Genomic DNA, 27196 nt, shown 5'->3' on the forward strand with positions numbered 1-27196 from the left:
GCCAATCACTCAAAATTATTCTCGGATTCTTTATTCGGTTTACTTGTGTATAATTAAAGTACCTTGCCAACCACTTAAATTGCTGACCAAGCATTCACGTTGGTTTTATTCGGTTTGTTTAGTTTTTGTTGAATCACGGTTTGTTTAGTCTTGATTGAATCACGTTTTGGTTAAGTCGTAACAACGCCAGCCACAATATAATTTTCGTACGTGCATTTTTTATATGAAAAAATACTGCGTTCGAAATTTAGTTGGCCAACTACGTAGGTGCATGAACTTTCACACGAACCTCCATTAACTGTTACGAAAGACACCGACCACTAATGATCACAAAAAATATTGATGGTGAATTATTTTCTTACATAGTCTTAACTCCCCTGAAGGTACACTGAACATGAACTAAGACAGGCGTACCTGCATTAACTCGTAATAAGTTTGAGCAACACTATTGGTTACAGCATACATCGACCATTTTGTCTTTTTTTAACATTGTCTTAACTCCCCTGAAGCTACACTGAACAAACTCCACCCCTTCTTTTCCTTGAATGCAGCATTTCTTTGATCAATCCGCATGTACTTTCCGCAAGTATATTCTTCTTCTCGATCATTGCTTCCTCACTGTAACAGAAAGCTTGTTAACGGAGTAATGAACATAATGAACATAACTCGTAAGAAGTTTGAGCAACAATATGGATTACATCAAACATCGACCCTTTTGCATTTTTTAACATTTTCTTAACTTCCCTGAAGCTACACTGAACAAACTCCATCCCTTCATTTCCTTGAATGCAACATTGCTTTGATCAATCTGCAGGTACTTTCCGCATGTCTATTCTTCCTCTCGATCATTGCTTCCTCTCTGTAACAGAGCGCTTCTTAACAGAGTAATGAACATAATCGATTTTCTCTGTTTCATATATAGATTTTCAACGTCAGAGCTTATCAACTTCGTTTTCAATAACCGATCATATTTCATGCGTGTTTTAGGCTTCTCAGCAAAAAAATTGCAACTAATAAACGTCTTGCTCACACTCTATTGTATTCTCTGCTTCGTGTAAAGATTACCAACGTCAGAACTCATCAACCTTATGCTCAATAACCTATCCTCTTCATATGTGCTTTTAATTCCTCGCAACGATTAAACGTCTTGCTCAAACTCTATTTACATTTTTTATTTTTCTTGCCAGCAGAGAATCTAAGTTTTTTTCATGTGGCCAGGAGACACTTGAGATCTCTTTGGTGTTCAAACATCTTAACACTGTAAACTAAACAGCATATGTGTGTGTAGAATCCCCGTATGTCGTCGAACAGAGTCAACTCGTCTCAAACAATCGTGTATTCACTTTTTTTTTCGTTTCTTTCTACGTTTAAATAAGGAAAGTTCGGAGAATCAAAAAACTCCAAACGCTTCTCGTGACGACATGTGGCAGAGTCAATGTGAATGCATTAAATGCAAAATGCTTCTCTTTTAATAATAAGGGGATACTTACTTCAGAAAAATTTAATCAATCTAATAATGTGATGATTGTTTGCATGGTTTTCATATTTTGGTTTTAGTTTTTAACTTTTAATTTTTGGTTTTCAAATTTTAGTTTTAAGTTTTTGATTTTACAATAGATTTTATTTTATCGAAAAACATGAATGATAATTTCAGTTAGTATTTTAGTTTTTGATTAAGTTTTTCTAAAATTTGATCAATGATTTTTCTTTTTAATTTTCTGTTATTTCAAAATTTGATTTATAATTTTTTATAAAAAAACTTAAAGTTAATAAAATAATATACCACATATTTTAATAAATAATACCAATCTATTATTAACAAAATATTTTTGCAATACATATTTATTTTTTATTGATATGTTTAAGAAAATAAATTCTTAATATAAATTATTTACAATTATATATAGCTGCAAATTATATTAATTTCATTGATAAATCTAATTATATGTAAACTAATATTACTTTATAATGATATAACGAAACTAAGATAAAAATGAAACTTTTGCAGAGAGAAATTGCTATTCTAACGCGGACCAAGCGATCGAGTTCTATAGCCATTACAAGGAAGACATCCAAAGAATGAAGGATATTAACATGGATGCTTTCAGATTCTCTATATCTTGGCCTCGGATTTTGCCTCGTAAGTTCTTAACTCGTATATATATATATAAAAAACATGTTGCTTGACTAAATATATTAACGACAGAGTTTTCAAACAACTCAAAAGAGATTTAATCCTTGTTTTTAAAATAGTTGGAAAGAAAAGCAAGGGAGTGAACCAAGAAGGAATCAATTTCTATAACGATCTCATCGATGAACTTCTGGCTAACGGTATTTAACTATTCTCTCTCACATATATATAAAGTTAATTTTCTAAAAACGAAAGGTTAATATTTTAGATTGAAATATTCTAACGTGATTATACATATGTATGAACAGGAATTACACCTCTCGCGACATTATTTCATTGGGATACTCCTCAAGCTCTTGAAGATGAATACAATGGATTCTTAAGCGAACAAGCTGTGTAAGTGATTAAAAAGAATGTACATTACTTTTAACTGTATTTTTCGAATCAATGTCTCTAATATGCATAAAAACAATCATCTTGCAGTGATGACTTTAAAGATTTCGCGGCCTTATGCTTCGAAGAATTTGGCGACCGTGTGAAGTTGTGGGTTACACTAAACGAGCCATGGGTCTATAGCATTGGTGGCTATGACACGGGAAGGAAAGCGCCTGGACGTGCCTCCAAGTACATGAATGAAGCAGCTGTGGCTGGACAATCTGGTCTCGAGGTTTATACCGTTAGTCACAATCTACTTTTGGCTCATGCAGAAGCCGTTGAAGTTTTCAGAAACAATCCCAAAGTAAAGATATAACATATTTGATTTGTATTATAAAACATTTTAATTTTTTGCGAAAACCATATTTATTGACAATAATGCTTTTGTTTGAATCCCAGTGTAAAGATGGCAAGATTGGTATCGCGCATTGTCCTGTGTGGTTCGAGCCTTATGACTCGAACTGCTCTGATGACAAAGAAGCATGTGAACGCGCCATGGAATTCATGTTCGGATGGTTAGTATTTGTTTCTTCAAAATATAACACACACGTTCTTGACATGAAAATATATACACCATACATTTTTTGTTATTTTCTAATAGTATTTTGGGATTTGTTTCTTTAATAACAGGCATATGGATCCAACTGTATACGGAGATTACCCTGAAGTGATAAAGAAATCCATTGGGAAAAGATTACCCTCATTTACCGCAGCACAATCCAAGAAGCTAAGGGGATCTTTTGACTTCGTTGGAGTGAATTATTACAGTGCCTTCTACGTTAAAAATATACCTGAACTCGACCATAATACTCCCAATTGGAGATCAGATGCACGCATCGAATGGAGAAGTAAGTATATTTTATTTCTTGAGACTTACTCGTATCATACAATATATGGCTTTATTCATTTCTTGGCGCATAAGCAACTTACGGTTTACTAGTTTCTCAAGTCTCACAAGTTTTATATGTATTGGAACAGAACAAAACAAAGCAGGACAGACATTGGGAGTAAGAGGTGGTTCAGAGTGGGACTTTCTATACCCACAAGGACTTCGAAAGTTTCTAAATTATGCTAAGAATAAATACGAAAGCCCTAAGTTTATGATCACTGAAAACGGTAATAATTTTATACTAAGCTCGACCAAGATTGTTTTTACTCATTTGTTTCGTGAAATATGGTTTACTAACTCTCTCTCCTTCCTTGTAAAACATATTCAGGGCACTGTGATATGGATTATGAGAAAAAACCAAAGCTATCTAACTTGATGGATCTCCAAAGGACAGAGTACCACAAGAAACATCTCCAAAGCATCCAACAAGCCATCCAGTAAGTGTATTCATTTGACATTCAAGAAACTGTATTGTAACCAGGCCTGATTGTAACCCTATACTTAGCTTCTTACTGATGATAAATGTTTTGTTGTTTAGGGAGGATGGAGTTGAAGTTGAAGGATACTTTGCATGGTCGTTACTAGACAACTGTGAATGGAACGCTGGCTATGGAGTCCGATATGGCCTCTTCTACGTCGATTACAACAACGGCCTAAAACGTTTTCCAAAAATGTCTGCGATGTGGTTCAAAGAGTTCTTGAAGAGAGAAGAGGAGATTGAAGAATCTGAGAAGGAAGAGTACCTGTTGAAGTCTGCGATGAAGAAGAAGAGATTCTTATTAGCAACTGCTCCGGCCTCATGTTTCATTCCTAAGATGTCTGAATCTTCAAAGGCACTCGAACTGTTTTTCTAAATTTATTAGCAAAATAGCTTTTCAACAAAGAGGGCTAGTAGCCTAGTTAAGGGTTCTTTTGCGGCTATAAAACTTTGTTCCTTTTTTCTTGTCTTCTATCATTCTTGTATTCAACTCAATTGAAATAATATAAAAGTTCCAAAAAATAATGCATGCCATGGTAAACGACGAAACATATATACGTATCTTTTTCTTTCCCGGCGGAAAATATAGATCTTCGACGCTTCAAAAAATTGAACACTTTTATAGACGAGCTATTTTTCAGAAAAGATGGGCTAAAGATGAAAAGCAAAGATGGGCTAATGATCTCTGATTCTTTGTGATACTAACTTTAAAAAGGGCTTTATAGCATTGATTTGACTTGGTCCGTTATCCTTCACGGCCTATTTCAATGTATTTAAGAACACCTTAAAATTTCTACACATAATTAAGAAATCACTTAATTCTTTTCTACACTTAATATCATTTAATACTTACTTCAGAATAATTTAATCAATCTAATAATGTGATGATTGTTTGCATGGTTTTCATATTTTGGTTTTAGTTTTTAACTTTTAATTTTTGGTTTTCAAATTTTAATTTTAGTTTTTGATTTTACAATAGATTTTATTTTATCGAAAAACATGAATGATAATTTCAGTTAGTATTTTAGTTTTTGATTAAGTTTTTCTAAAATTTGATCAATGATTTTTCTTTTTAATTTTCTGTTATTTCAAAATTTGATTTATAATTTTTTATAAAAAAACTTAAAGTTAATAAAATAATATACCACATATTTTAATAAATAATACCAATCTATTATTAACAAAATATTTTTGCAATACATATTTATTTTTTATTGATATGTTTAAGAAAATAAATTCTTAATATAAATTATTTACAATTATATATAGCTGCAAATTATATTAATTTCATTGATAAATCTAATTATATGTAAACTAATTGTAGATGTTTTTCCTTTTCACTGAACAAAAATAATATCTAACTTAATTTTATTATATTTTTAATAAGCATGTGGATTTTAATGTACAAGTTGAATATATGAACATGTAAGGAAAATAATAAGTATAGATAATTATGAGAGAAGTGACTATTATATATAAAAATGACCGAAAAGGTAAAATCAACTTCAAATGTTGCTGAAAACTTAAAAATACAGATTTTAGGTTTTGTTTACAATTAGATAGTTATTACAAAACTAGTTTCTCTAAATTTTAGTAAATCTATTTTCCAAAATTTTGATGGGATGACAAAATTGTTTTTGAAACACAAAAACTAAAGACCTAAAATAATTTTTATATAAAAGTTAAAAATAAAAGCTAACGAATATTACACTGTAGATTACAAATCATCTAAATTAACACAAAAAATCTCAATTAATATAATATAGGAGCATAAAATAACACTACCTCCGTTTCTAAAAAATAATGTTCTCAAAAAAATTTTCGTTTCAAAAAATACTTTTTCTGTTTTTTTTTTACTTTTTTGTGTTTTTAATACATTGATTAATGATAAATTGTACATTTCAAAAAATATATTGTGTTTATTAAAATTTTATTGGTTAAAAATTATAGGGAATAATTCATTAAGAAAAATAATGCATTGATAACAATAATTTCATGTTTTTCTTAATAAGTGCGAAAAACTTAAAACATACATCTTTTAAAAATAGAAGGAGTAAATACACGGAAAATCTGTAATTTTCCTTATTACTCCCTCTGTTTTTTAAAGATGTATGTTTTGGTGTTTTCACACATATTAAGAAAACACATTAACTATACATCATTTTTAGAAATTATCAAATTCCAATGCATTTTAACCAATAATCTTTCAATAAATTCAATCAATTTTATTAAAATTTGTAATTTTTGTATAGGAAACATAAAAAATACATCTTTGTGAAACAATTTATTTTTCTAAAACATCTATCTTTAAAAAACAGAGGGAGTAATATACTCACTCTGTTTTTAAATAATACATGTTTTGAGATTTTCACACTTTTTAATAAAACATATTAAAATGTACTTATTAGTGCATAGTTTTTTGTTATTTTATATTTCCTATATTTCTAAACCAATAAAATTTCAAGAAATGCAATTAATGTTTTTGAAATTCACAATTATTCATAATTAGTTGACAAAAATTACATTGAAAATATGAAAAATACATCTTTTTGAAACAAAAAAAATTTCTAAAACATACATCTTTGAAAAACAGAGGGAGTATCACATTAACATTCAACTTCAGAACCAGATAAAACGATTCGAGAAGTTGTCAAAAATCTCAAATATACATAATTTGTAAATTTCAGTTATATTTTATCCACACGTTGGGTTTTACCAATATTTTTGCGTTGACCAAAATAATGGTGTCCACCCAATTCACGCAACAAAACCCCCCCTTACAAAGCGAATTTATATACGAATTCACATTTTTCAAATTATGAAAATTCAAAAACAATGCATTAATGTATAACGATTTCTAGAAAAAGCTGAAATTGTTAACGTCTTTTTTTTTTTAATTATCATTGTTATCGCTTATCACAAGCTTATTTTCTAAAGGCTTCTTAGCATTAAATGTATTCGTAGTTCTCACGTCTTAGCTTTCCAATAATTTTCTGTCTGTGATGACTCAGATTTTGATTAGTTTAAGATTTTGTAGGATAAGGTATCAAATCTAAACATTTAGTAAAAAATACAAACAATTAGTAAAAAATATTGTTATTTGGTACAATATCTTCTCCTCCAACAACTCTACTCTATCTATAGATACAACATTATTAACTCTTATTACAACATATCAAATCTAAACATTTCCCTTTTCTCATAAAGTTTTAGTTTTACACAGCCAAAATGAGAAGTAAATGTCTTCTTTTACTGTTGCACATTACTTTAGCCTGCATTGGAGTTTTCGCAAAAAGCCATTCTTCAAGACCTAGATTAAGAAGAAATGATTTTCCAGAAGATTTTATTTTTGGATCTGCGACTTCTGCATATCAGGTTTAGTTCTTACTATATATAGATAACTAATATACTGTTTTAATTTTATCTTTTTGCTAACATTTTCCAGATTTGCAGTGTGAAGGTGCTGCTCATGAAGATGGTAGAGGACCAAGTATCTGGGACACCTTCTCTGAAAAATTCCCAGGTTTTTTCTTCTCAATCAGAAACACTAAATGCTTTGAATCTCTTAAAATATTAAACATTCAAATAACTTGAAATGTGGTTTCCTATATCTTGATTTTACTATTTGTTCATATGAACAGAACTAACTGGTTGATGATGAACAATTGTACATTATTGATCTTTTTTCTTGAAATTAAATTATATAATTTTATATTTTGTCTTCTTTTCAGACAAGATAAAGGATGGTAGTAATGGGTCCATTGCTGATGATTCTTACAATCTCTACAAGGTATTGCCTTCTCAGCGCACCAAAAGGTCAACTAAACATTATATTTTGTATTCATAAAATCTCTTATTTTTTTTTGGAAAACCAGGAGGATGTAAATTTGCTGCATCAAATTGGCTTCGATGCTTACCGATTCTCAATCTCCTGGTCACGAATTTTGCCTCGTAAGATATAGATCTGAACAAATCAATTAACGAGTTTTAATATTCGTGAGTTAGTTGTTGACTTCTCTTTTGTTTGTCAGGTGGAGACTTAAAGGGAGGTATCAACCAGGCTGGAATCGACTATTACAACAACTTGATTAATCTACTGCTGTCCAAAGGTAGTAATGATTCTCTATGTCTCAGTTCTTGAAAATTGTCAAGATTCGTTCAAGAACGACCTTTAATGTTTGTGTAATGTTGTCAATGTGTTAGGAGTGAAGCCATATGTCACAATCTTTCACTGGGACTTACCAGAGGCACTTGAGCATGCTTACGGTGGCTTCCTTGGAGCAGAGATTGTGTAAGTCATTCATTCGACACTAGTCACGTAACAAAAAATGAAGAAAATGGTTTCTTTAATCGTGTTATTGTTGATCCTATGGTAATGAAACAGGAATGATTTCCGGGACTATGCTGAACTCTGTTTCCAGAAGTTTGGAGATAGAGTGAAGCACTGGACGACGTTAAACGAGCCGTTTACAGTGGTACATGAAGGTTATACAACTGGCGAAAAGGCACCTGGAAGGTGTTCTAGTTTCACTAATCCTAAATGCTTTGGCGGTGATGGAGCCACCGAGCCTTACATTGTTGGCCATAACTTCCTCCTTGCACATGGAGCCGCAGTCAAAGTGTATAGAGAAAAGTACCAGGTATGTTTGCCTTGTTTCTACTAGATATCAGTTGCTTGCCGCTATTTTTGTTTGATTTAATATCGGAACCGGTCATGAGTATAGCTAAATGAAACATTTGCCTAGAACCACCAAAAGATTAGTGGTTAAATAAATGTATTTGATCATTTAGTAATTATTCAGGCACTGGCTCTGTTTTACTCTGTTTCTTTAGCGTGACAGCACTTGAAATCTGGTTCACTCAGTAGATTGTGACTGAGTTTTGCTCCTAATCTTGTGTGTTTACAGGCGATTCAGAAAGGTAAAATCGGTATAGCCTTAAACACGGTATGGCACTACCCTTACTCAGATTCACAAGCTGACAAATTAGCTGCGGCTAGAGCCACGGCGTTCACCTTCGACTACTTCTTGGAGCCAATCGTCTATGGTAGATACCCGGCCGACATGGTCAATTATGTGAAAGGCGGTCGTCTTCCTACATTCACACCAGAAGAGTCCTCCATGCTCAAAGGATCGTATGATTACGTAGGCGTTAACTATTACTCATCTTTCTACGTAAGAGATGTGCCGTGCGCAACTGAAAACATCACCATGAACACTGATTCTTGCGTCAGCATCGTAGGTGCGTGAACCATATGGTTTTCTTTCACCTCTACATTGACCATTTTCTCTAATTAACATATCAATTCTATATTACTCATATAATATTTTCTATACCGTATTAGGTGAGCGAAATGGAGTGCCTATCGGTCCAACGGTACGATTAATCTATTCACCTTAATTATTCGAGAATTTTAATAAAATTTCCGTTTAAATCAAGATTTACATGATAGTCAAAGTTAATATTCCATATACATATATCGTTTTTAAATTTCGATAAAAGCATAGTGTCATTAGATAGATCTTTTACGTTCTATTTAATGCTATTAGAAGTGTGAGTTTTAGACATTGAAAAGGAGTTGTTTATCTAAAAATTAGTGGTTTACCTTAACATATATAATTTCTGTAATCTACGGTTTACTTCAGGCTGGGTCGGATTGGCTTTTGATATACCCTGAGGGTATTCGTGATCTTCTACTACATGCGAAACTCAAATTCAATGATCCCGCCTTGTACATAACAGAAAACGGTAAATCTATTACATCTATAAATTCTATCTTTAAAATAACTGTAATTTTAGAAACAAAAACGAGTTTACGCTAATATTAATTTGTTCCCGACTCTTTCTTAAAATCATCTAGGAGTGGATGAAGCTAGCATTGGAGAAATCTTTCTTAATGACGACTTGAGAATTGACTACTACGCTAATCACCTAAAGATGGTTAGCGATGCAATCTCGTGAGCTCTCCCTTCCCTATCACATATATAAGCATAACATAGTTTCAACTGTTTGTTTGCCTTTCTATAAAATGAAAATCACGTTGAAGACTATATTTCAATTTATACAAAATTTTAGGGTGGGGGTGAATGTGAAAGGATATTTTGCATGGTCGTTGATGGACAATTTCGAATGGTCGGAAGGATACACCGTTCGGTTTGGACTAGTGTTTGTGGACTTTGAAGATGGACGTAAGAGGTATCTGAAGAAATCTGCTAAGTGGTTTAGGAGATTGTTGAAGGGAGAGTATAATGGGACAAGCCAGAAGGTGGCTGCTATTTAATAATTCATGAGCTCTTTATCAAATATTGATGTATTCTACTATTTTTACAAGTACCGTTCCTTGTTGATACGCAGAAAATAAAGTTGGAGGGGGAGTTGTTCGATCTTACTAAATTTTAATAATGGGAAAAACTTAGATAATTATTAGCGTTGGATAGTTTCGAAATTAAAAAAGAAAATTAATCTCACATCTTAGTCTACGAAAGTTGGGAAGTTTATTTCACAGGCGGTCGTGACTCGAAAAAATGTATTTAGTTCGATTGGTTTCGACTTCAATATTCCAGAGTAATGTCAAGAAGTCTTAAGTTTCTGTTCGTGGACAGTCGTTGGGACAGTCCAAGGAACATATCGTTTTTTTTTTCAAAGGAACATATCATACCGTACTACATCGCTTTTTATAGAGATTCTTTGTCCCTGCTGAAGAAAACAAAATGGTGCTCATATAATAGTCATATCAATTATCATATTAGGGTTCTACTCATTTCTTGGCTCACAAGCTTCTTATGGTTATTCACTTATGGGTAAAGTGGTTCAGAATGAGGTGTTTATTTGTTAGCAAAATGGATAAATAGATAACTAAGAGCATCCGCAACAGTAATTCTCGGTTGGAAATCCTTAGAAATTTTTTTTTTATTGTTTTTCAACTAAAAAAATAACTAATGGTGGGCTGCCATCTAACCAGCGGGGCCCGTAAACAATTACAGTAATCCAAAGAACTGATCCTTAAAGAAAGATATGAAGATGACAATCCTTATTATTGTGTGGGATCCATCAAAATTATTTACTATATTTTACCTAGGTTTTAGCTAAAAACTTCCATTGAAGATGGTCTAAGCCATTCAACTCTGAATCCATGCATGGACTATTTAAAAAAATCCACACGTCTGACCAAACTAATCATGCCCAAGTTACACGACTTTTGATTAATTATGATAATAATTAATTTTTTTTTTGCTAAAGATAATAATAATTAATCTTTTTTGTTTTGTTTAATATTTGATTAAGGGCATTCTAAAACCAGTTTATTTCATAATGGAGTTGGGGTAACAAATATTCAACCACACTTCATAATGGTGTAAATATGGATTTAGAGCATTTTCATCTCTAGTTCACACACTACAAAAAAAAGATGGTTTAACATCATTTATTTTCAAAATTTACATTATTTATAAATGATGTAAAATAATTTTACATCACTTAAAAAAGTGACTCTAAAAATGGTGATGCAAATAATTTACATCAATTCACTTAATAATTGATGTAAAATATAAATTATTTGCATCATTTACATAAATGATGTTAATTATTTGCATGGTATCTCAGTAATTCACTTAACATGGTATCTCAGAACCTGATCCATATAGTTCAATCTAATCCATATCGATCTGGTCCAAAATTGACCCATCGCTCCTTTCCCGAACATTATGAAATTAACACTCGAATAGTCATCATCTCAAATGAACGTATTAAACACAAAGTGTTTCCCATCGATCTTTTAAAATGATCCTTAGTAATACATGAGATAGAAATCCACTTGTATTTCCCATTCCATTCTACAATATTACTGCCATGCTATTGTAACAACCTATCCTGTGGATCCCGACTGGCTCTACAGATCATCGACCATAACTTCACACAGTCATACACGTAGATTATTGGTACGCTTAGCATTCCTCGAACCCATAACCTCACATTTTAACAACCTTCTCGCAGAATGAGCTGTCATCAATTAATCTTCTACTTGTTACTGTCCTTTTCCCCTATGGTTTTGTTATTGTTGTGCTATATTATGGCTTTTCAATACTGTGCCTACTCTATTCCGTTTACGTCAACTTTACAGCATTGGAAATCGTGTGCTAAGACCAACTATGAATCTCAATTTGGTTGTGAAACCCTCACAAAAGTTTCAATAGTATAAATCATATAACTGTATTTTACTTTACTCATACTATTGTGTCCACAGGCAAAAACAGATTGGCACTACCCTTATTCAGATTCATTTTCTGACCGTTCTACCACAGTTCGAGCCACTGGATTCACCTTAGACTACTTCATGGAGCCTATCGTCAACGGTAAATATCCAACTGAGATGGTTAACCATGTGAAAAGATGGCCGCCTTCCTACATTCACACCAGAAGAGTCTTCGATGCTTAAAGGATCGTATGATTTCAGGGCGTTAACTATTACTCATCCTCCTACGTAAAAGATCGACGTGCCATGTGCAACTGAAAACATCACCATGTCCACTGATTCTTGGTCATGGACATGGTCATAGGTCCGTGAACCATGTGGTTATTATACGTATAAATTGATTTCTCTGTTTTCTTTAATGATTTCATCATATTTTGTGTGTGTGTGTTTATATTGTATTAGGTGGGTGAAATGGAGTGCCTATCGCTATCGGTCCAAAGGTTAGATTTTTTTTTTAATCTTTGTTTAGTTAAGAATTATACAAATCTTTGTTAAACTGACATTGTTTTTTTGTTACAGATTAAATTGACATTGTTAAGTATGTGTTTACAGTCTTTAGACGTTAAAAATGAAAAGTAGTTGTACATTTTAATATGTCTAAAATCTTAACTCATTTCAGGCTAGATAGGATTGGCTTTTTTTTTTTTGCTAAACAACTCTCTCATATTATTGACAAGACTTGGGTTCACTCCCTATGGTGAACCTTCAAATTCACCACCTCCCTAATAACCAATAACCAATCAAAGTGACAACTACACTAATTATAAAATAATTAAAAAAATAAATAACATTAATGCTAATGTCAATATTTAATCCCTAAATTCAAACTATATACCCTAAATCCAAATTCTAAACCCTAAATTTTAAATTATAAACCCAAACTCTATACCCTAAACCCAAACTCTATACCCTAAACCTAAATCTTAAACCCTAAACCCAAACCATAAATCATAAACCAAGAAATCTAAATTTTAAACCCAAAATTATACCCTAAACTCAAACCATAGACCCTAAACCCAAATCCTATACTCTAAAACCAAACCATAAACCCTAAACCCAAACCGTAGACCCTAAACCCAAACCCTAGACAGTAACCCAAACCATGAACTCTAAATCCAAAATTTAATTCTTAACCTTAAATTTCAAAAGAACAACATCTATATTAATCCAAATATTTAGGGTATAGGGTTTGGATTTTGTATTTACGTTTTGGGTTTAAAATCTAAGATTTGGGTTTAGGGTATAGGTTTGGATTTAAAGTTCAGATTTTTGGGTTTATGATTTATGGTTTGGGTTTAGGGTATAGAATTTGAGTTTAGGGTATAGAGTTTGGGTTTATAATTTAGAATTTAGGGTTTAAAATTTGGATTTATGGTACAGAGTTTGAATTTATGGATTCGATAGTGATATTAGCATTATTAAAATTGACACTATTTACTTTTTTTAATTATTTTGATTTTTGAAAAAAATTATTTAATATTTTTAATTATTAATCTAGTTGGCACTTTGATTGGTTATTAGAGAAGTGGTGAATTTGAAAGTTCACCATAGGAGATGAACCCAAATCTTGTCCCTCGTATTATAGGATTGGCTTTTGATTTATCCTAAGGGTATTCGTGATCTCTTACTATATGCAGAATTAAATGATCCCGTCTTGTACATAACAGAAAACGGTAATTCATAGCGTTTATATATATATATATATATATTTATATATTAAGCCATACTAAAGTTTCCTGAGCAAAAAAAAAAAAAGTTTCCTGAGCATAATAGTTCAGACTAATATTCTTTATCCTCTCTTTCTTTAAATCACGTAGGAGTGGATGAAGGAAATATTGGCCAAATATCTCTTAACGACGATTTGAGAATTGATTACTATACTCATCACCTTAAGATGGTTCACGATGCTATCTCGTAAGTCCTCCTTTCTCGATCACATTAATAAACATCTCGTATTAGGAGTACCTGATCGGTTAACATGATCCAGTCCAAACCAAAGTTCTATTGAAAACGAACCAAAAATGCTGGTAGCATAGTGGTGCTGTAAGGGGTTGGTTTTCTTGTGCCCGGGTTCAAACCACCTTTGAAATAAAGGGTTACTTTTAAATCGAAATATCTTAAAGCTAATTTCGGACATGATGGAGACTAAGGGCTTAAGACTTAATTTCCACAGTGAAAAATATAAACCAAAAAATAAACAAACCAAAAGAACATAATATCTTCTGTTTATTACATCTTACAAATCTAACTTGAAATAAAATACAAACTATCAGTCAAAAAATACAAACTAACTGAAACTATATATTTAAAAATATTGAAAGCGTAATTCAAATGAAATGTAGGATGGGAGTGAATGTGAAAGGATATTTTGCATGGTCGTTGATGGATAACTTCGAGTGGGCGCGCGGAAGGATACACTGTCAGGTTCGGGCTAGTGTTTGTGGATTTAAAGATGCAGGTACCCAAAGAAATCAGCTAAGTGGTTTAGGAGATGGTTGAAAGGAGATTATGGCGCAGCGTACGAATGGGTTAACGGTCGATCTAGAGTTCTAGAGACCTGTTCTTGGATCGATTAAGGGTTTCTGGATGATAGCACCTTAAGACCAACTTCTTGTTGATGAATTGAATCGAATCTAACAAGGGATAAAAGCAAAGCTCTTCTTATAAAATCAAAACGTAACTAACAAGAAAGATAAAGCTCTGTTTATATACCCATCCATTGGACAATTCCCATGAGGATAAGGATATTATAAACCGTTATAAAAACTAAAACAAATAAAGATAAGGACATATTTTTAAAGAAAACCAAACAGATAAAGATGATGATTTCGAATCATCATATTGGCGCCAATGGAGGAGATGCTGCTGCATCAGGTCCCCCGGGGTGAAGAGGATTCGACCTCGAATCAGAAGGCGTATCAGGAGCATTGTAGTGGGTTAGATAACGCACATTGAAAACATCAGAAGTAGTCACACCGGAAGGGAGTTGAATGCGATACACATTATCGTTAATCCTTGCTATCACCTTCAAAGGACCCATCTTCTTTGACTTAAGCTTATTGTATTCTCGAGAGGGCATTCGATCACGGGTTAGATGAACCCAGACGAGATCTCCTGCATCAAAGACAAGACGGCGACGGTGAGAGTCCGCATTAGCTTTGTATTTGGCGGTAGAAGCTTCGAGACGTCGAGTAGTCTGAGCATGTGTCTCCAAGATGTTGTCAACAAAGGCAGAGGCCTCCCCATGGATACGAGTACGGTCCGGCAGAGTAGAAAGGTCGACTGGAGCGCGAGGGAGCAGACCATAAATGACTTGAAAAGGGCTGAGACCGGAACTACGATTCACTGCCCTATTATGCGCGAACTCTGCTTGTGGCAAACGAGAATCCCAAGTACGTAACGCATCACCCACCAGACACCGTAAAAGATTACCTAATGATCTATTGACAACCTCCGTCTGACCATCACTTTGGGGATGATATGCAGAACTCATATCCAAGCTTGTGTTGAGCAATTTCCATAAGGACCGCCAAAAATGTCCAAGAAAACGTGAATCACGATCTGAAACAATGGAAGAAGGAAGGCCATGTAACTTGTAAACATCACGAAAGAAAAGGATAGCGACTTGAAGTGCATCCGTCGTCTTCTTGCAAGGAATAAAATGCACCATTTTTGAAAAGCGATCAACGACCACAAAGATAGAATCAAATCCCTTCTGCGTACGCGGTAAGCCAACAACAAAATCCATGCTTATGTCCGTCCATGGTTGCGTTGGGATGGGCAAAGGCATATATAACCCGGCGTTAGAGGCATGACCTTTAGACTTTTGACAAGTGACACAACGCTCCACAAACCGTTCTACATCTCGCCTCAAGGAAGGCCAAAAATAGGACGCAGACAGCAGGTGAAGTGTACGATCTCGACCAATGTGACCTTCACCATGAATCTCAGCAATTAATTTGAGACGAAGACTACACTCGGGAATACAAAGCCTGTTGTCACGGAACAAAAAACCATCACACAAAGTATATGGAGATGGCAAACCCTCCACTGTGTCGGAAAAAATCTTTCCAAAGAAAGGGTCTGTAGAGTACAGATCCGCGAAGGTACTAAAGCCAGTGACCGTTGCGTGCATCGTGGTGAGCAGAGAGTGTCTTCGGCTGAGGGCATCAGCGACCCTGTTAGAGGAACCCGAAGTGTGCTTGATCACGAATGTGAACTGCTGCAAATACCCGATCCAGGATGCATGCCGAGATGATACTTTGCCCTGAGTACTTAAATGCTTCAGTGCATCGTGATCTGTATAAAGTACGAACTCACGGTGAAAGAGATAATGACGCCAATGCTTTATTGCTTGTACAATTGCATAAAACTCCACATCATACGTGCTGTAACGAAGACGAGCGTTGGAGAGCTTTTCACTAAAAAAGGCTATAGGTCGGTTTTGCTGACTTAAAACCGCACCGATCCCGGATTTGGAGGCGTCTGTATGGAGTTCGAAGACAGCATTAAAGTTGGGCAAGGCGAGTATTGGCGTTGTACAGAGTTTGTCCTTGATCACCTGGAACGCGTGATCAGCTGCAGGCGTCCAAGAGAACTTACCATCGCGAATACAATCAGTTATGGGAGACATAAGACTGCTAAACTGAGGCACGAACCGGCGGTAAAAAGACGCAAGGCCATGGAAGCTGCGTGTTTCAGTCAGCGTTGTTGGACGAGGCCAAGAACGGATTGCCTCCACTTTACCTGGATCAACGGACAGGCCACGATCGGAGACAATGTAGCCCAAAAAGTGAACTTCATTGACAGCGAAGGCGCACTTCTTCCTCGTGGCAAAGAACTGATCTCGGCGAAGGACAGACAGAACCTCTCGCAAGTGAAGAACGTGCTCAGCCATAGAGGCACTAAATATGAGAATATCGTCGAAATAGACGACCACAAATTTACCAATAAAAGGTCGTAAGGCCTGATTCATGATCCTCATAAAAGTACTTGGTGCATTGGACAAACCGAAAGGCATGACCATCCACTCAAAAAGACCTTCACGAGTTTTAAAAGCGGTTTTCCACTCGTCTCCTGGATGAACCCGAATTTGATGGTAGCCACTTCGTAAATCAAGCTTGGAAAAGACGGAAGCAGAGCCAATTTGATCAAGTAGATCATCGAGCCGAGGAATAGGGAATCGATAACGTACTGTTATCTTGTTAATAGCTCTGCTATCAACACACATACGCCATGATCCGTCTTTCTTTGGAATAAGTAAAGCTGGTACGGCACAAGGACTAAGGCTCTCACGAACAAATCCTTTAGCTAACAAGTCTTCAACCTGCTTGCGTAACTCTTCATGTTCTGAGGGACTCATCCGATAATGTGACCGATTTGGTAAAGCTGCGTCTGGAACTAAGTCGATACGATGCTGAATATCTCTCAAGGGAGGAAGACCGGCTGGGAGATCATCAGGAAAGACATCACTGAATTCTGCTAACAGGTCGTGTAGTTGAGGCGGCACAGAAGGCGTGATAGAGGAAGCCGGAGAAAGTACGAGAAGAATGACCATTCCTGCCTCCTTCATTTGTGCCTCAAACGGAGCACGATGAAGCAACAAGGAGGAAGGCGAAGCTGCAAGTGTCGTTGATGGAGGGGAGGTTGACGCTGGTGGTGACGGTTTCAACACAAATTTGTGGTTATTAAAACGAAAACTGTATGTGTTATGGAAGCCGTCGTGAATAACACGGCGATCGGATTCCCAAGGACGACCCAAAAGTAGGTGACAAGCGTCCATTGGTACTATATCGCAGTATAAACTATCGTGATAAGAATCACCCACCGAGAATGACACCATCGTTCTTTTGGTCACTGAGACGTCATTGTCGTGTTGCAGCCAAGCCAACTTATATGGGCTCGGGTGAGATTCCTCTGTAAGTGAAAGTTTATTCACCGCCTCTGAAGAGATTACATTCTCTGAACTTCCCGAATCGATGATGAAGTTGCAGACCTTGCCTTTGATAGTACACTTAGAATGAAACAAGTTGTTTCGTTGAGGATTCTGAGATGTGCTATGTGGAGCAAGACAAGAACGCCGAAGCATGAGCAGAGAACCAGAGTCAGCTACGAGTTCTTCTTCGTCACAAGGATCATCATCTCCCTCCACGAGGTCGTCGTCATCATTGTTCTGTTCGTTGAGGAGTAGTCCGCGGCGACCTTTGTTCGGGCATGCTGATATGCGATGACCAGTTTCACCACAAGAGTAACAACGAAAGCCAGGAGGACGAGTTTGCTTTTGTGTATCAGCAGGAACAATCGCGGTCTCTGTGTTAGTGGAGCTAGTACCGACGGGCGTTGATGGCGTTGTTGCAGGAGGAGCACGAGTTTGTCTAGATGTTCCCCAAGCCGAGAATCCATTACGAGTTTGAGCTTCAATGGTAAGGGCTTGTTGGTGTGCTTCAGAGATTGAATCTGGTCTGAACAAGTTGATAGTGAATTGAATTTGCTGTCGTAGACCTCCAACAAATCTCATGACCAACTGTTGTTCTGTATCTTTGAGTTCCACTCTGTTGATCATCTTGAAAAATTCTGTCGCATATTCATCCACTGTTCGTGATCCTTGTCTCAGGTTCTGAAATTTCTGAAACATTAACTGATCATAATTGTAAGGAAGAAAATTTTTCTGCATCTCTCTTTTCAGTTTGTCCCATGTCGTGATTTTTGATTTCCCGAGGCGAGCTCGCGTTGTCTTAACCTGCGACCACCAGGCGGCTGCTCTTTCTCGAAACTGAATCGCGATGATTGGAACACATCGATCCAACGGAATTTGCTTGAACTCAATGATTTCTTCGACGGTGACAAACCAGTCCAATAAGTCCTCAGCTGTTGTGGAACCATGATATTCTGGAAAATTAAGCTTGAAACTCTTTTTCCAGGATGAGTCGTTATGTTCATTGTCGGAACCGGAGTCATCATGGTCGTAATTGCGACGTTGTCACCGTTGTTGTTGTTGGTGTTGTTGTTGTTGTTGACGAAGAGGGGCGAAGGGATTTTCATCATCTTCGTCGGTGTCGTCATGTACAGACAGCTGATCGTTGCGACGGGGATGTGCAGGTGGAGTTTGACGGGCGGTCAAAGCGGCTACTGCAGTAGTTAGGGCGGCGATTTGTTGCTGGAGTTCGTTGACTGATTGCTGTGTAGCAGGGAGATCGTCATCAGCCTGATATTGCTGAGAACGAGTTTTACGAACCATCGTAGTGGTTGAGAAGATTTCGGAGCGTAGCAAAGCTCTGATACCAACCTGGCGCAGCGTACGAATGGGTTAACGGTCGATCTAGAGTTCTAGAGACCTGTTCTTGGATCGATTAAGGGTTTCTGGATGATAGCACCTTAAGACCAACTTCTTGTTGATGAATTGAATCGAATCTAACAAGGGATAAAAGCAAAGCTCTTCTTATAAAATCAAAACGTAACTAACAAGAAAGATAAAGCTCTGTTTATATACCCATCCATTGGACAATTCCCATGAGGATAAGGATATTATAAACCGTTATAAAAACTAAAACAAATAAAGATAAGGACATATTTTTAAAGAAAACCAAACAGATAAAGATGATGATTTCGAATCATCATATTGGCGTCAATGGAGGAGATGCTGCTGCATCAGATTATAACGTGATTAGAATATCTTCAACGTAAAACTCCATTTTTTCTTAAAAATAGAGCAAAAGAGAAAATGAAGTAGAATTGCTCCAACCAACTCTAAATTTCACTCCATAATAGGGTAATGAACAAATGAAAAATATATTATTTTATTTATGGAGTAAATTCTATTACGGAATAAGATATGAAGTTGGATTAGAACATTTCTTACTTCATATTTTATTTTATTTTATTTTAGAATAAAAAATAGAGTAGAGTTGGAAATGTCCTTAATCATAATCAGCAAATGACTGTTATTTAGTAAATCATGGGCCTCTAGATTTAAAAATAACAAGTAGTTTGTATCTATTATTAACTATTAATGTAACCAGCTATAGCATGTGTCATTTTCCGGATTTGACTTATGTTTTAATTGTTTCTATTCCTAAACATGCTCATGATTATTATATAGAGCTAAACATCCTTGTCAATGAAGGAATTAACGTTATACAAGAGAACACCTACAAACATCCAGGTCAATTTGTAGTTGTTCTCATCTCGTTTTTGATAACTGGACATGTCGTGAAATTTGTTGAATACTATTTTATTTCTCTTTCTTAAACACTAATCATCTTTTCGTAGGTAAATTAACTTTACGTTCCGTGAAAAAACAAAATTCTATATATTCAACTTTACTATAATTTTTGTTTCTACAGCTGTCATTTGTATTTCATTTTCTTGGTTAGACAAAACATATCTTGCATTTTACTCCATTTATGGAGTAATCTTAAAAAAAGTTAGGCAAAAAAAAAACATATCTTGCATTCATCTGGAAAGATATGTTTCTCCTATGTTTTAATTTATATGTTTTAATCTTCTTGTTGTTCGACTTTGTTTTGGATGTTTGCTGAAACTTTTTTTTGTTAGAGTTTGGTTTGGGTGTTCCATGCACTTAGGTTTCATGCATCAAATACGCAAAAGAATCATGTGATGAATGTCTCACCATAGTTAAATGATATAATTTTGAAAAAACTACAAAATACGTAAACTTGTTTAATATCATACACATTATTTCATATTTTCTTAGTTCAATTTTACTAATAATGTATAATTTTCTTAATATTTTAAATATTTAATATAATACTTGATTTTTTTAAATATGATTTCAAAATATAATAATAATTTAGTAATGATATATGTTCAAAAAGGAATAAAAAATTATATATATAAGCCCATCTCCTTATATATGTTGGAAATTTAGTTGTTCCTATACAATATTTAATTTCCGAAAAAGCAAAACATGTCACTGCCAAATAATTGTTCTCATCTCTTTTCTATAGGATGTGATAAGGACTATTGCTCATATCTGTTTTCTTCATTTTTGGTGAAACTTATAATCTTTTATGTCATAATCCTCATAGGAAACTATTTTACATATAATATATTCACTCAGTAAAAAGGGAAAGAAAGGAAATCACATCATTTGTTTTATTTTCAATATTACCGATTACATGGTCAAATTCAATGGATTTGTATTCAATATCTAAACGACGCTCGTCATTATCAAATTAAAATACTATGATTTATAAAAAAATTGAAAATCCACTAAGGTTTTTTCAATCTAAGTTTTAACTCATGTGTCTCAATCTCATCATCCATCACACTGAGATTCAATAGGCTTAGTGTCTACGCTCCTCCTTTTTGGCACTAAAGGAAACGGAGTTCGACTCCAAATTGAAATTGCATTTCTGTGAAATCTAGTTTCCGCCATACGTGGGATAAAATGGAGCTTAGGCTAGTGGGAAATAGCCAATAAAACTAAAATGATACGTGGTTCTGGATAATGTTGACACTGCTATTTATCAAAAGAAAGTATCTTGCATATATATATATATATATAGCTAATATTTTGTTACTATTAAATAATTGGATCTTAATATATTACAAGCATGGCGCAACTGTCAGAATTTCATGAAAATGTTTTGGGTATCTCCATTAAATTTGGAATATTAAATTACAGAGTAATATTTAACCAAAAATGGTTCAAGATAAGAATAACACGACTCATCAGCACAAAAAGAAATTTTAAAAATCCAAAATGGTCTACGTTATGCATAAAGCCAACAATAGTTCGAGCGCGTGAAGGAGGTGGAACATTACACGTGAAAGTGTAACCGTACCTCGAAGTACATGCAGTCTTCGCAGGATATGTTAACAGTGAAGGAAGCCACGATTTTAACCACATTCAACACCAAAATCAGCTTAGACGCATATAGTATAGGCCTATATACATATCTGAATCATGAAGAGACAAAATGGTGAACGTTAGCAGTGATCACGGGCACATTCAGAGATGCGATAGACAAAAAAATCTACAGCCATTTAGTTGGTAGTAGTACCAAAATAAGTAAAATCCATAAGGACACAGAATGGAATCTGGACTTATTCTGCATAATAGTCTTAAACTGGAAAGAAATATCCGGGAATATATATTAGACAATACCACCAGTTATCTATGATATATATGTCCAAACATTTCCACGTAGATGACGTCTATTACTGGCCGAGGAAAATCTCTATATAAGAAAGACGAGGTAGAGTAAATCTCTCTTCAATACACCACTTTGAAATTTCAAAAAGAAAAAGACAAACCAAAAATAAGAGAGAGAGAGAGAGAGAGATAGATAAAAATGGCTAGGGGATATCGTTTTCTCATCATCCTTTCGATAATCTCGTTGTTTACAGAGACAATTGGTTCTCGAATACTAGATCGTCATAGTTTTCCTGATCGTTTCATTTTTGGAACGGCTGCTTCTGCGTATCAGGTGATTTTTACGGGCAGCATGTTACCTGACTTATAAAAATTACAATTTAGTTCTAATGGTTCTGTTTTTCAATATGTTAACGATTAATCTCTTCTAAAATTCTGTAACTTTTGCAGTTAATTAGCCACGCTTAATGATTTCATCTTTCGTTCTACATTAGTCATTTTGTTATTATTGATGATCACAACCTATAGGTTATGTGATGTAGCGGAAATTACGATAATGCAAAACATATTTTTAAACTAAATAAAATTACAGGCAATTCTTTTAGATAGACATTTTATGTTTTTGTCTTAAAAATAGCATACATAGAAAAAAAATGAAAAAATGTTTTTATTTAAGGGTTAAAAGACTTTTATACCATAGATATATAAATACAGATAAATAAAAATAAAACAAAAATAAAAAAGTTTTTTGAAAATATCTATAATTTCAAATTATATATTTTCAAATTCAATTTTTAATCAGATTTTTCAAAAAAAATCATTTTTTAAAATTCAAAAATGATTTTGAAGCTATTTTCAAATTTTTATTTTAAAATTTTTGGTATTTATTATTTTATTTTATAAAACTTTAAAACCTAAACCCAAAACTACACCCCTTAACTCTAAACTCTGAGGTTTAGATTAGTTAATCATATGAGTATAAATGTAAATTAATTATTTTAATGAAACATTTTAGTCATTTTCTTATTTGTGTACTATATTTGTGACAAAAAAAAATTTAAGTGTTATTCTAGGAAATTTCTCTAAAATTATCTGCATCTATCTAGATTCTGCTATATGATTACTAAAGTTAAAAAGGTTTAAACGTTATTGTACGATCGTTATAGATTGAGAAATGATTTGAATCTACGTTAAGAACATTCCCTCAATTCTTTTTTTGTTTTGTTTTAGAAACCAAGTTAAAACGTAGACTTTAATCCTAACACATCCGCCCACTGGATTTAATTGAGAAAAAAGGTTGTTCGAGTTCCAAGTGTACCTACGAGGAAAATCAACTATTTTAGTTGCTGACGCCTACAGATTATGTTTTGTCATTCTAAACTAGCTTTTCTATTAAATTAATGTTCTTTTTGGTTTGCTTTTTAATTATACAGTACGAAGGAGCAACATCTGAAGGTGGAAAGTCTCCAGCTATATGGGACCACTTCAGCCGCACTTACCCAGGTTTGTCCGGAAACCATCATTTCCGGCCGGATTTGGTTAACACTCTTATACGTACGAACAAGACCATATTTCAATTTAATTATTTGACTAAAAACTAAAATCTTTGACTGCAGAGAGGACCAAAATGCATAACGCAGATGTAGCAATTGATTTTTATCACCGTTATAAGGTACTTTCTATAACCATTCTCCTTTGGAAAATCATGTATCAATAGACTAGGGTCATTCTTGTCATCTAAAATATAAGCTAAATTAAACTATCATATCTTGTGAATTAAATAAAAAAACTTTCATGTATTTTCTAGTTTGTAGTAACAAGTCAAAATGAAAATAACTTTCATTATAAGTGAATTTACTTACGTAAAAGTTGGAACGTTGTATTTGGACCCGTATATAATCATCGTTTTTGCTTTGGTTGATTAATATTATATTTTATTATTATATGACTAACAAACATAAAAACAGGATGACATCAAGTTGATGAAGGAGCTAAACATGGACGCTTTCAGATTCTCAATCTCGTGGGCCAGATTAATCCCAAGTAGGTCTTTTGATTTTATTGATGATTGTATTTTTCAACCCTACGACTTGCTTATGTGGCCAGATTACTATAAGTTATAGCTTCTTTTTTTGTCAACCCTACGACTTGCTTATGTGGTAAACTCCCAATAATTATTCACAGGTGGAAAGCTAAAGGATGGAGTAAACAAAGAAGGTGTACAATTCTACAATGATCTTATCGACGAACTTCTTGCTAATGGTAAGATTTTTAATTTACTATAATAAAGTTAAAGGTCTCTAATCAAATTAAAATTGTGCTCATAACTTAATAAATATGATCTTGTGGTCTAATAAACATGCAGACATACAACCGTCAATGACACTATACCACTGGGACCATCCACAATCTTTGGAGGACGAATATGGTGGCTTTTTAAGCCCTAAAATTGTGTAAGCGTTAAAATAAATATAACATTTTAGAAACACCATTTTTAATTGTATATGATTGATTTTATTATTTTATCAAAAACAGAGAAGATTTTAGAGATTTCGCAAAAGTTTGTTTCGAAGAGTTCGGAGATAAGGTTAAGATGTGGACAACCATCAATGAGCCGTACATCATGACTATTGCGGGTTACGACCAAGGTAACAAGGCGGCTGGACGATGCTCGAAATGGGTAAACGAAAAGTGTCACGCTGGTGATTCGAGTACTGAGCCTTACATTGTTTCGCACAACGTTCTTTTAGCTCATGCCGCTGCAGTAGATGAATTCAGAAAATGTAAAAAGACTTCAGATGATGGTCAAATCGGGATAGTTTTGTCACCAAGATGGTTCGAGCCATATCATTCCGACTCTATCGATGATAAAGAAGCAGCTGAACGAGCTCTTGCTTTTGAATTTGGATGGTAATTAAGTTATCTATACAAAACAATCATGCCTATATTTATCATTAATATGTATTATTCTTAATTTATTTTTTTATGTGTAAATAGGCATCTTGATCCAGTGGTTCACGGAGATTATCCAGAGATAGTAAAAAAATATGCGGGAAAGAAACTGCCTTCGTTTACCGTGGAACAATCAAATATGTTGAAAAATTCATCAGATTTTGTCGGAATAAATTACTATACAGCACGTTTCGCTAGCCACCTTCCTCACATCGATCCAGCAAAGCCTCGGTTCAAGACTGATCATCAAGTCGAATGGAAACGTACGTAAAAGTTTTGCAAGTTCCATAATAAATATTGGTCTATGCCAATTAGATGGTAAACTAAACAATGTCTATATATTTCTTTGAAACAGTGACAAACCACAGTGGCCACGTTATCGGACTTGGGGTACGTGATTATTTTTTCTTTATAACAATTGATATCTAAATGCAACATTGTATATTATCCTAAGAATTCTAAAATTTGTTTTCTTTCTTTAGGATGAAAGGAGCTTAATATTGTCATACCCCGAAGGCTTGCGAAAAGTTCTGAACTATATCAAGGATAGATACAACAATATGCCGGTCTACATTAAAGAAAATGGTTAGTAAACTTCTTATTTATATTTTGCTAACTAGAAAATTCTGAAACGTTTTTGTATCTGCTAGCTAGGAAGTTTTGGATTTTAGTACATAATCTCTAATAACTGATTTTTCTGATAGTTTTTCCCCAATTTTTAGACGTAACTACATATCTCATGTTGATTATGAATTGCAGGAATTAATGAAAACGACGATGGTACAAGACCAAAAGAAGAGATTCTTAAGGACACATTTAGGATTGAGTACCATGACACACATTTCCAACAACTTCACAAAGCTATAGTGTTAGTTCTTGAATCTTGATCTTCCTCTCAATCTTTTATGTGTCTCAATTTAAACCATGTTTATGTTGACAAGCTGTTATAATGTGATTACAGGGAAGATGGGTGTGACGTAAGAGGATACTATGCATGGTCATTGATGGACAACTTTGAATGGGAACATGGATACACTGCTAGATTTGGTCTTTACTATGTTGACTTTGTCAATGGTCTCAAACGTTATCCAAAAGACTCGGTGAAATGGTTTAAGCGGTTCCTTAATAGATCGATTGGAGAGAAAAAAGAAGAGCAAGTGAAGGAGAAGTCACGTGCCGATGGGAATAAGACTCTGCATGAGCAAGTAGGTTTTGAAGAATCAGTAGGATTTTTTGTATCTTTCATGGCAGCAAATCAATCGAGGAGAGATGTGGAACAAAATCGATGCTCGTATGATTCTCCTTATAGCCGTTTTGGTGTTTTGAAGGGAATAGAAGAGCCATCATCATTTTATTGATTTTAGAACCCCTACGGTTAATATGTTGTATTACTTAGAATTTCATCCATGATATTTTTAAACATTTTTCTGAAGGAAATAAATGATTAGAAGCGATAAATACTTTGATCTTTAAAAATTTTAAAAATTTACTACGTTCAGTCATTTTATTGCTAACAAGTTGTTCATCATCGTACCACAATCTCTTTTATCACAACTTCAACTTGTCCATATACTAAAACCTTGGATCATATGATCTGACATGGTTTTTATTTCTTTCTTTTTTGTCAACAAAACTTATCGCTTGTTCAAAACACCGGACCAAAGTCGAAAACGACAGCATATCCGAGGTAAAATACTATTAAGTACACCAGAAAGAAACAAAGTCGAATCTATGTTTTTACTTACAATATAATTTTTTTTTCTTCAGTTCAAATAGAGCCAAACTCACTGCACTCCAATTTTCGAAGTAGGCAAACTGGTCCTGAAACGTGACCAAGTGTCTTTCTTTCTTTCTCTCCACGAGTTGGCGAAAACCTATTGACTCCCACTTTTAAATTTGTTTTCATGCAACATAGTATATACGTGTAAGTATCAGAGAAAACT

The 27196-nt window shown here is 34.2% G+C and overlaps 3 protein-coding genes across 4 annotated transcripts; all 3 read left to right on the top strand.

The window, feature by feature from the left end:
• The first annotated feature begins 1637 nt into the window (after window positions 1-1637).
• On the top strand, window positions 1638-4396 carry LOC130494954 (beta-glucosidase 27-like). The gene is made up of 10 exons (XM_056985819.1): window positions 1638-1653; window positions 1988-2140; window positions 2254-2331; window positions 2440-2527; window positions 2615-2870; window positions 2966-3081; window positions 3197-3414; window positions 3545-3682; window positions 3784-3892; window positions 3994-4396. The coding sequence occupies exons 1-10, from the start codon at window positions 1638-1640 to the stop codon at window positions 4307-4309; spliced, it is 1488 nt and encodes a 495-aa protein (XP_056841799.1). The 3' UTR covers window positions 4310-4396.
• Window positions 4397-7099: 2703 nt separating this feature from the next.
• On the top strand, window positions 7100-10353 carry LOC108805372 (beta-glucosidase 16). Of its 2 annotated transcripts, XM_018577394.2 has the most exons (12): window positions 7100-7308; window positions 7387-7456; window positions 7665-7723; window positions 7809-7884; window positions 7965-8042; window positions 8137-8224; window positions 8318-8573; window positions 8841-9174; window positions 9278-9309; window positions 9579-9681; window positions 9794-9890; window positions 10009-10353. In XM_018577394.2, the coding sequence occupies exons 1-12, from the start codon at window positions 7162-7164 to the stop codon at window positions 10211-10213; spliced, it is 1545 nt and encodes a 514-aa protein (XP_018432896.1). In that variant the 5' UTR covers window positions 7100-7161; the 3' UTR covers window positions 10214-10353. The 2 variants fall into 2 exon arrangements, with proteins under 2 accessions (XP_018432896.1, XP_018432897.1); XM_018577395.1 differs by lacking the exon at window positions 7665-7723 and having other exon boundaries at window positions 7259-7308.
• A 12088-nt stretch (window positions 10354-22441) lies between these two features.
• On the top strand, window positions 22442-26731 carry LOC108860492 (beta-glucosidase 30). The gene is made up of 12 exons (XM_018634362.2): window positions 22442-22635; window positions 23735-23804; window positions 23918-23973; window positions 24269-24344; window positions 24486-24563; window positions 24667-24754; window positions 24837-25211; window positions 25299-25516; window positions 25609-25643; window positions 25736-25838; window positions 26013-26121; window positions 26215-26731. The coding sequence occupies exons 1-12, from the start codon at window positions 22501-22503 to the stop codon at window positions 26609-26611; spliced, it is 1740 nt and encodes a 579-aa protein (XP_018489864.1). The 5' UTR covers window positions 22442-22500; the 3' UTR covers window positions 26612-26731.
• The last annotated feature ends 465 nt before the right edge of the window (window positions 26732-27196 follow it).

The sequence above is a fragment of the Raphanus sativus genome, chromosome 5, assembly GCF_000801105.2.
Source record: "Raphanus sativus cultivar WK10039 chromosome 5, ASM80110v3, whole genome shotgun sequence".
Taxonomy (NCBI): Eukaryota; Viridiplantae; Streptophyta; class Magnoliopsida; order Brassicales; family Brassicaceae; genus Raphanus; species Raphanus sativus.

Coding starts and splice junctions, on each gene's coding strand:
- LOC130494954 (XM_056985819.1), top strand. Junction 2,141..2,253: donor TTGGCCTCGGATTTTGCCTC/GTAAGTTCTTAA, acceptor TTTTTAAAATAG/TTGGAAAGAAAAGCAAGGGA. Junction 3,893..3,993: donor AGCATCCAACAAGCCATCCA/GTAAGTGTATTC, acceptor TTTGTTGTTTAG/GGAGGATGGAGTTGAAGTTG.
- LOC108805372 (XM_018577394.2), top strand. CDS start 7,162: ATGAGAAGTAAATGTCTTCTTTTACTGTTGCACATTACTTTAGCCTGC. Junction 8,043..8,136: donor TAATCTACTGCTGTCCAAAG/GTAGTAATGATT, acceptor TCAATGTGTTAG/GAGTGAAGCCATATGTCACA. Junction 9,310..9,578: donor GAGTGCCTATCGGTCCAACG/GTACGATTAATC, acceptor GGTTTACTTCAG/GCTGGGTCGGATTGGCTTTT.
- LOC108860492 (XM_018634362.2), top strand. CDS start 22,501: ATGGCTAGGGGATATCGTTTTCTCATCATCCTTTCGATAATCTCGTTG. Junction 23,974..24,268: donor ATTTTTATCACCGTTATAAG/GTACTTTCTATA, acceptor ACATAAAAACAG/GATGACATCAAGTTGATGAA. Junction 25,517..25,608: donor TCATCAAGTCGAATGGAAAC/GTACGTAAAAGT, acceptor TCTTTGAAACAG/TGACAAACCACAGTGGCCAC.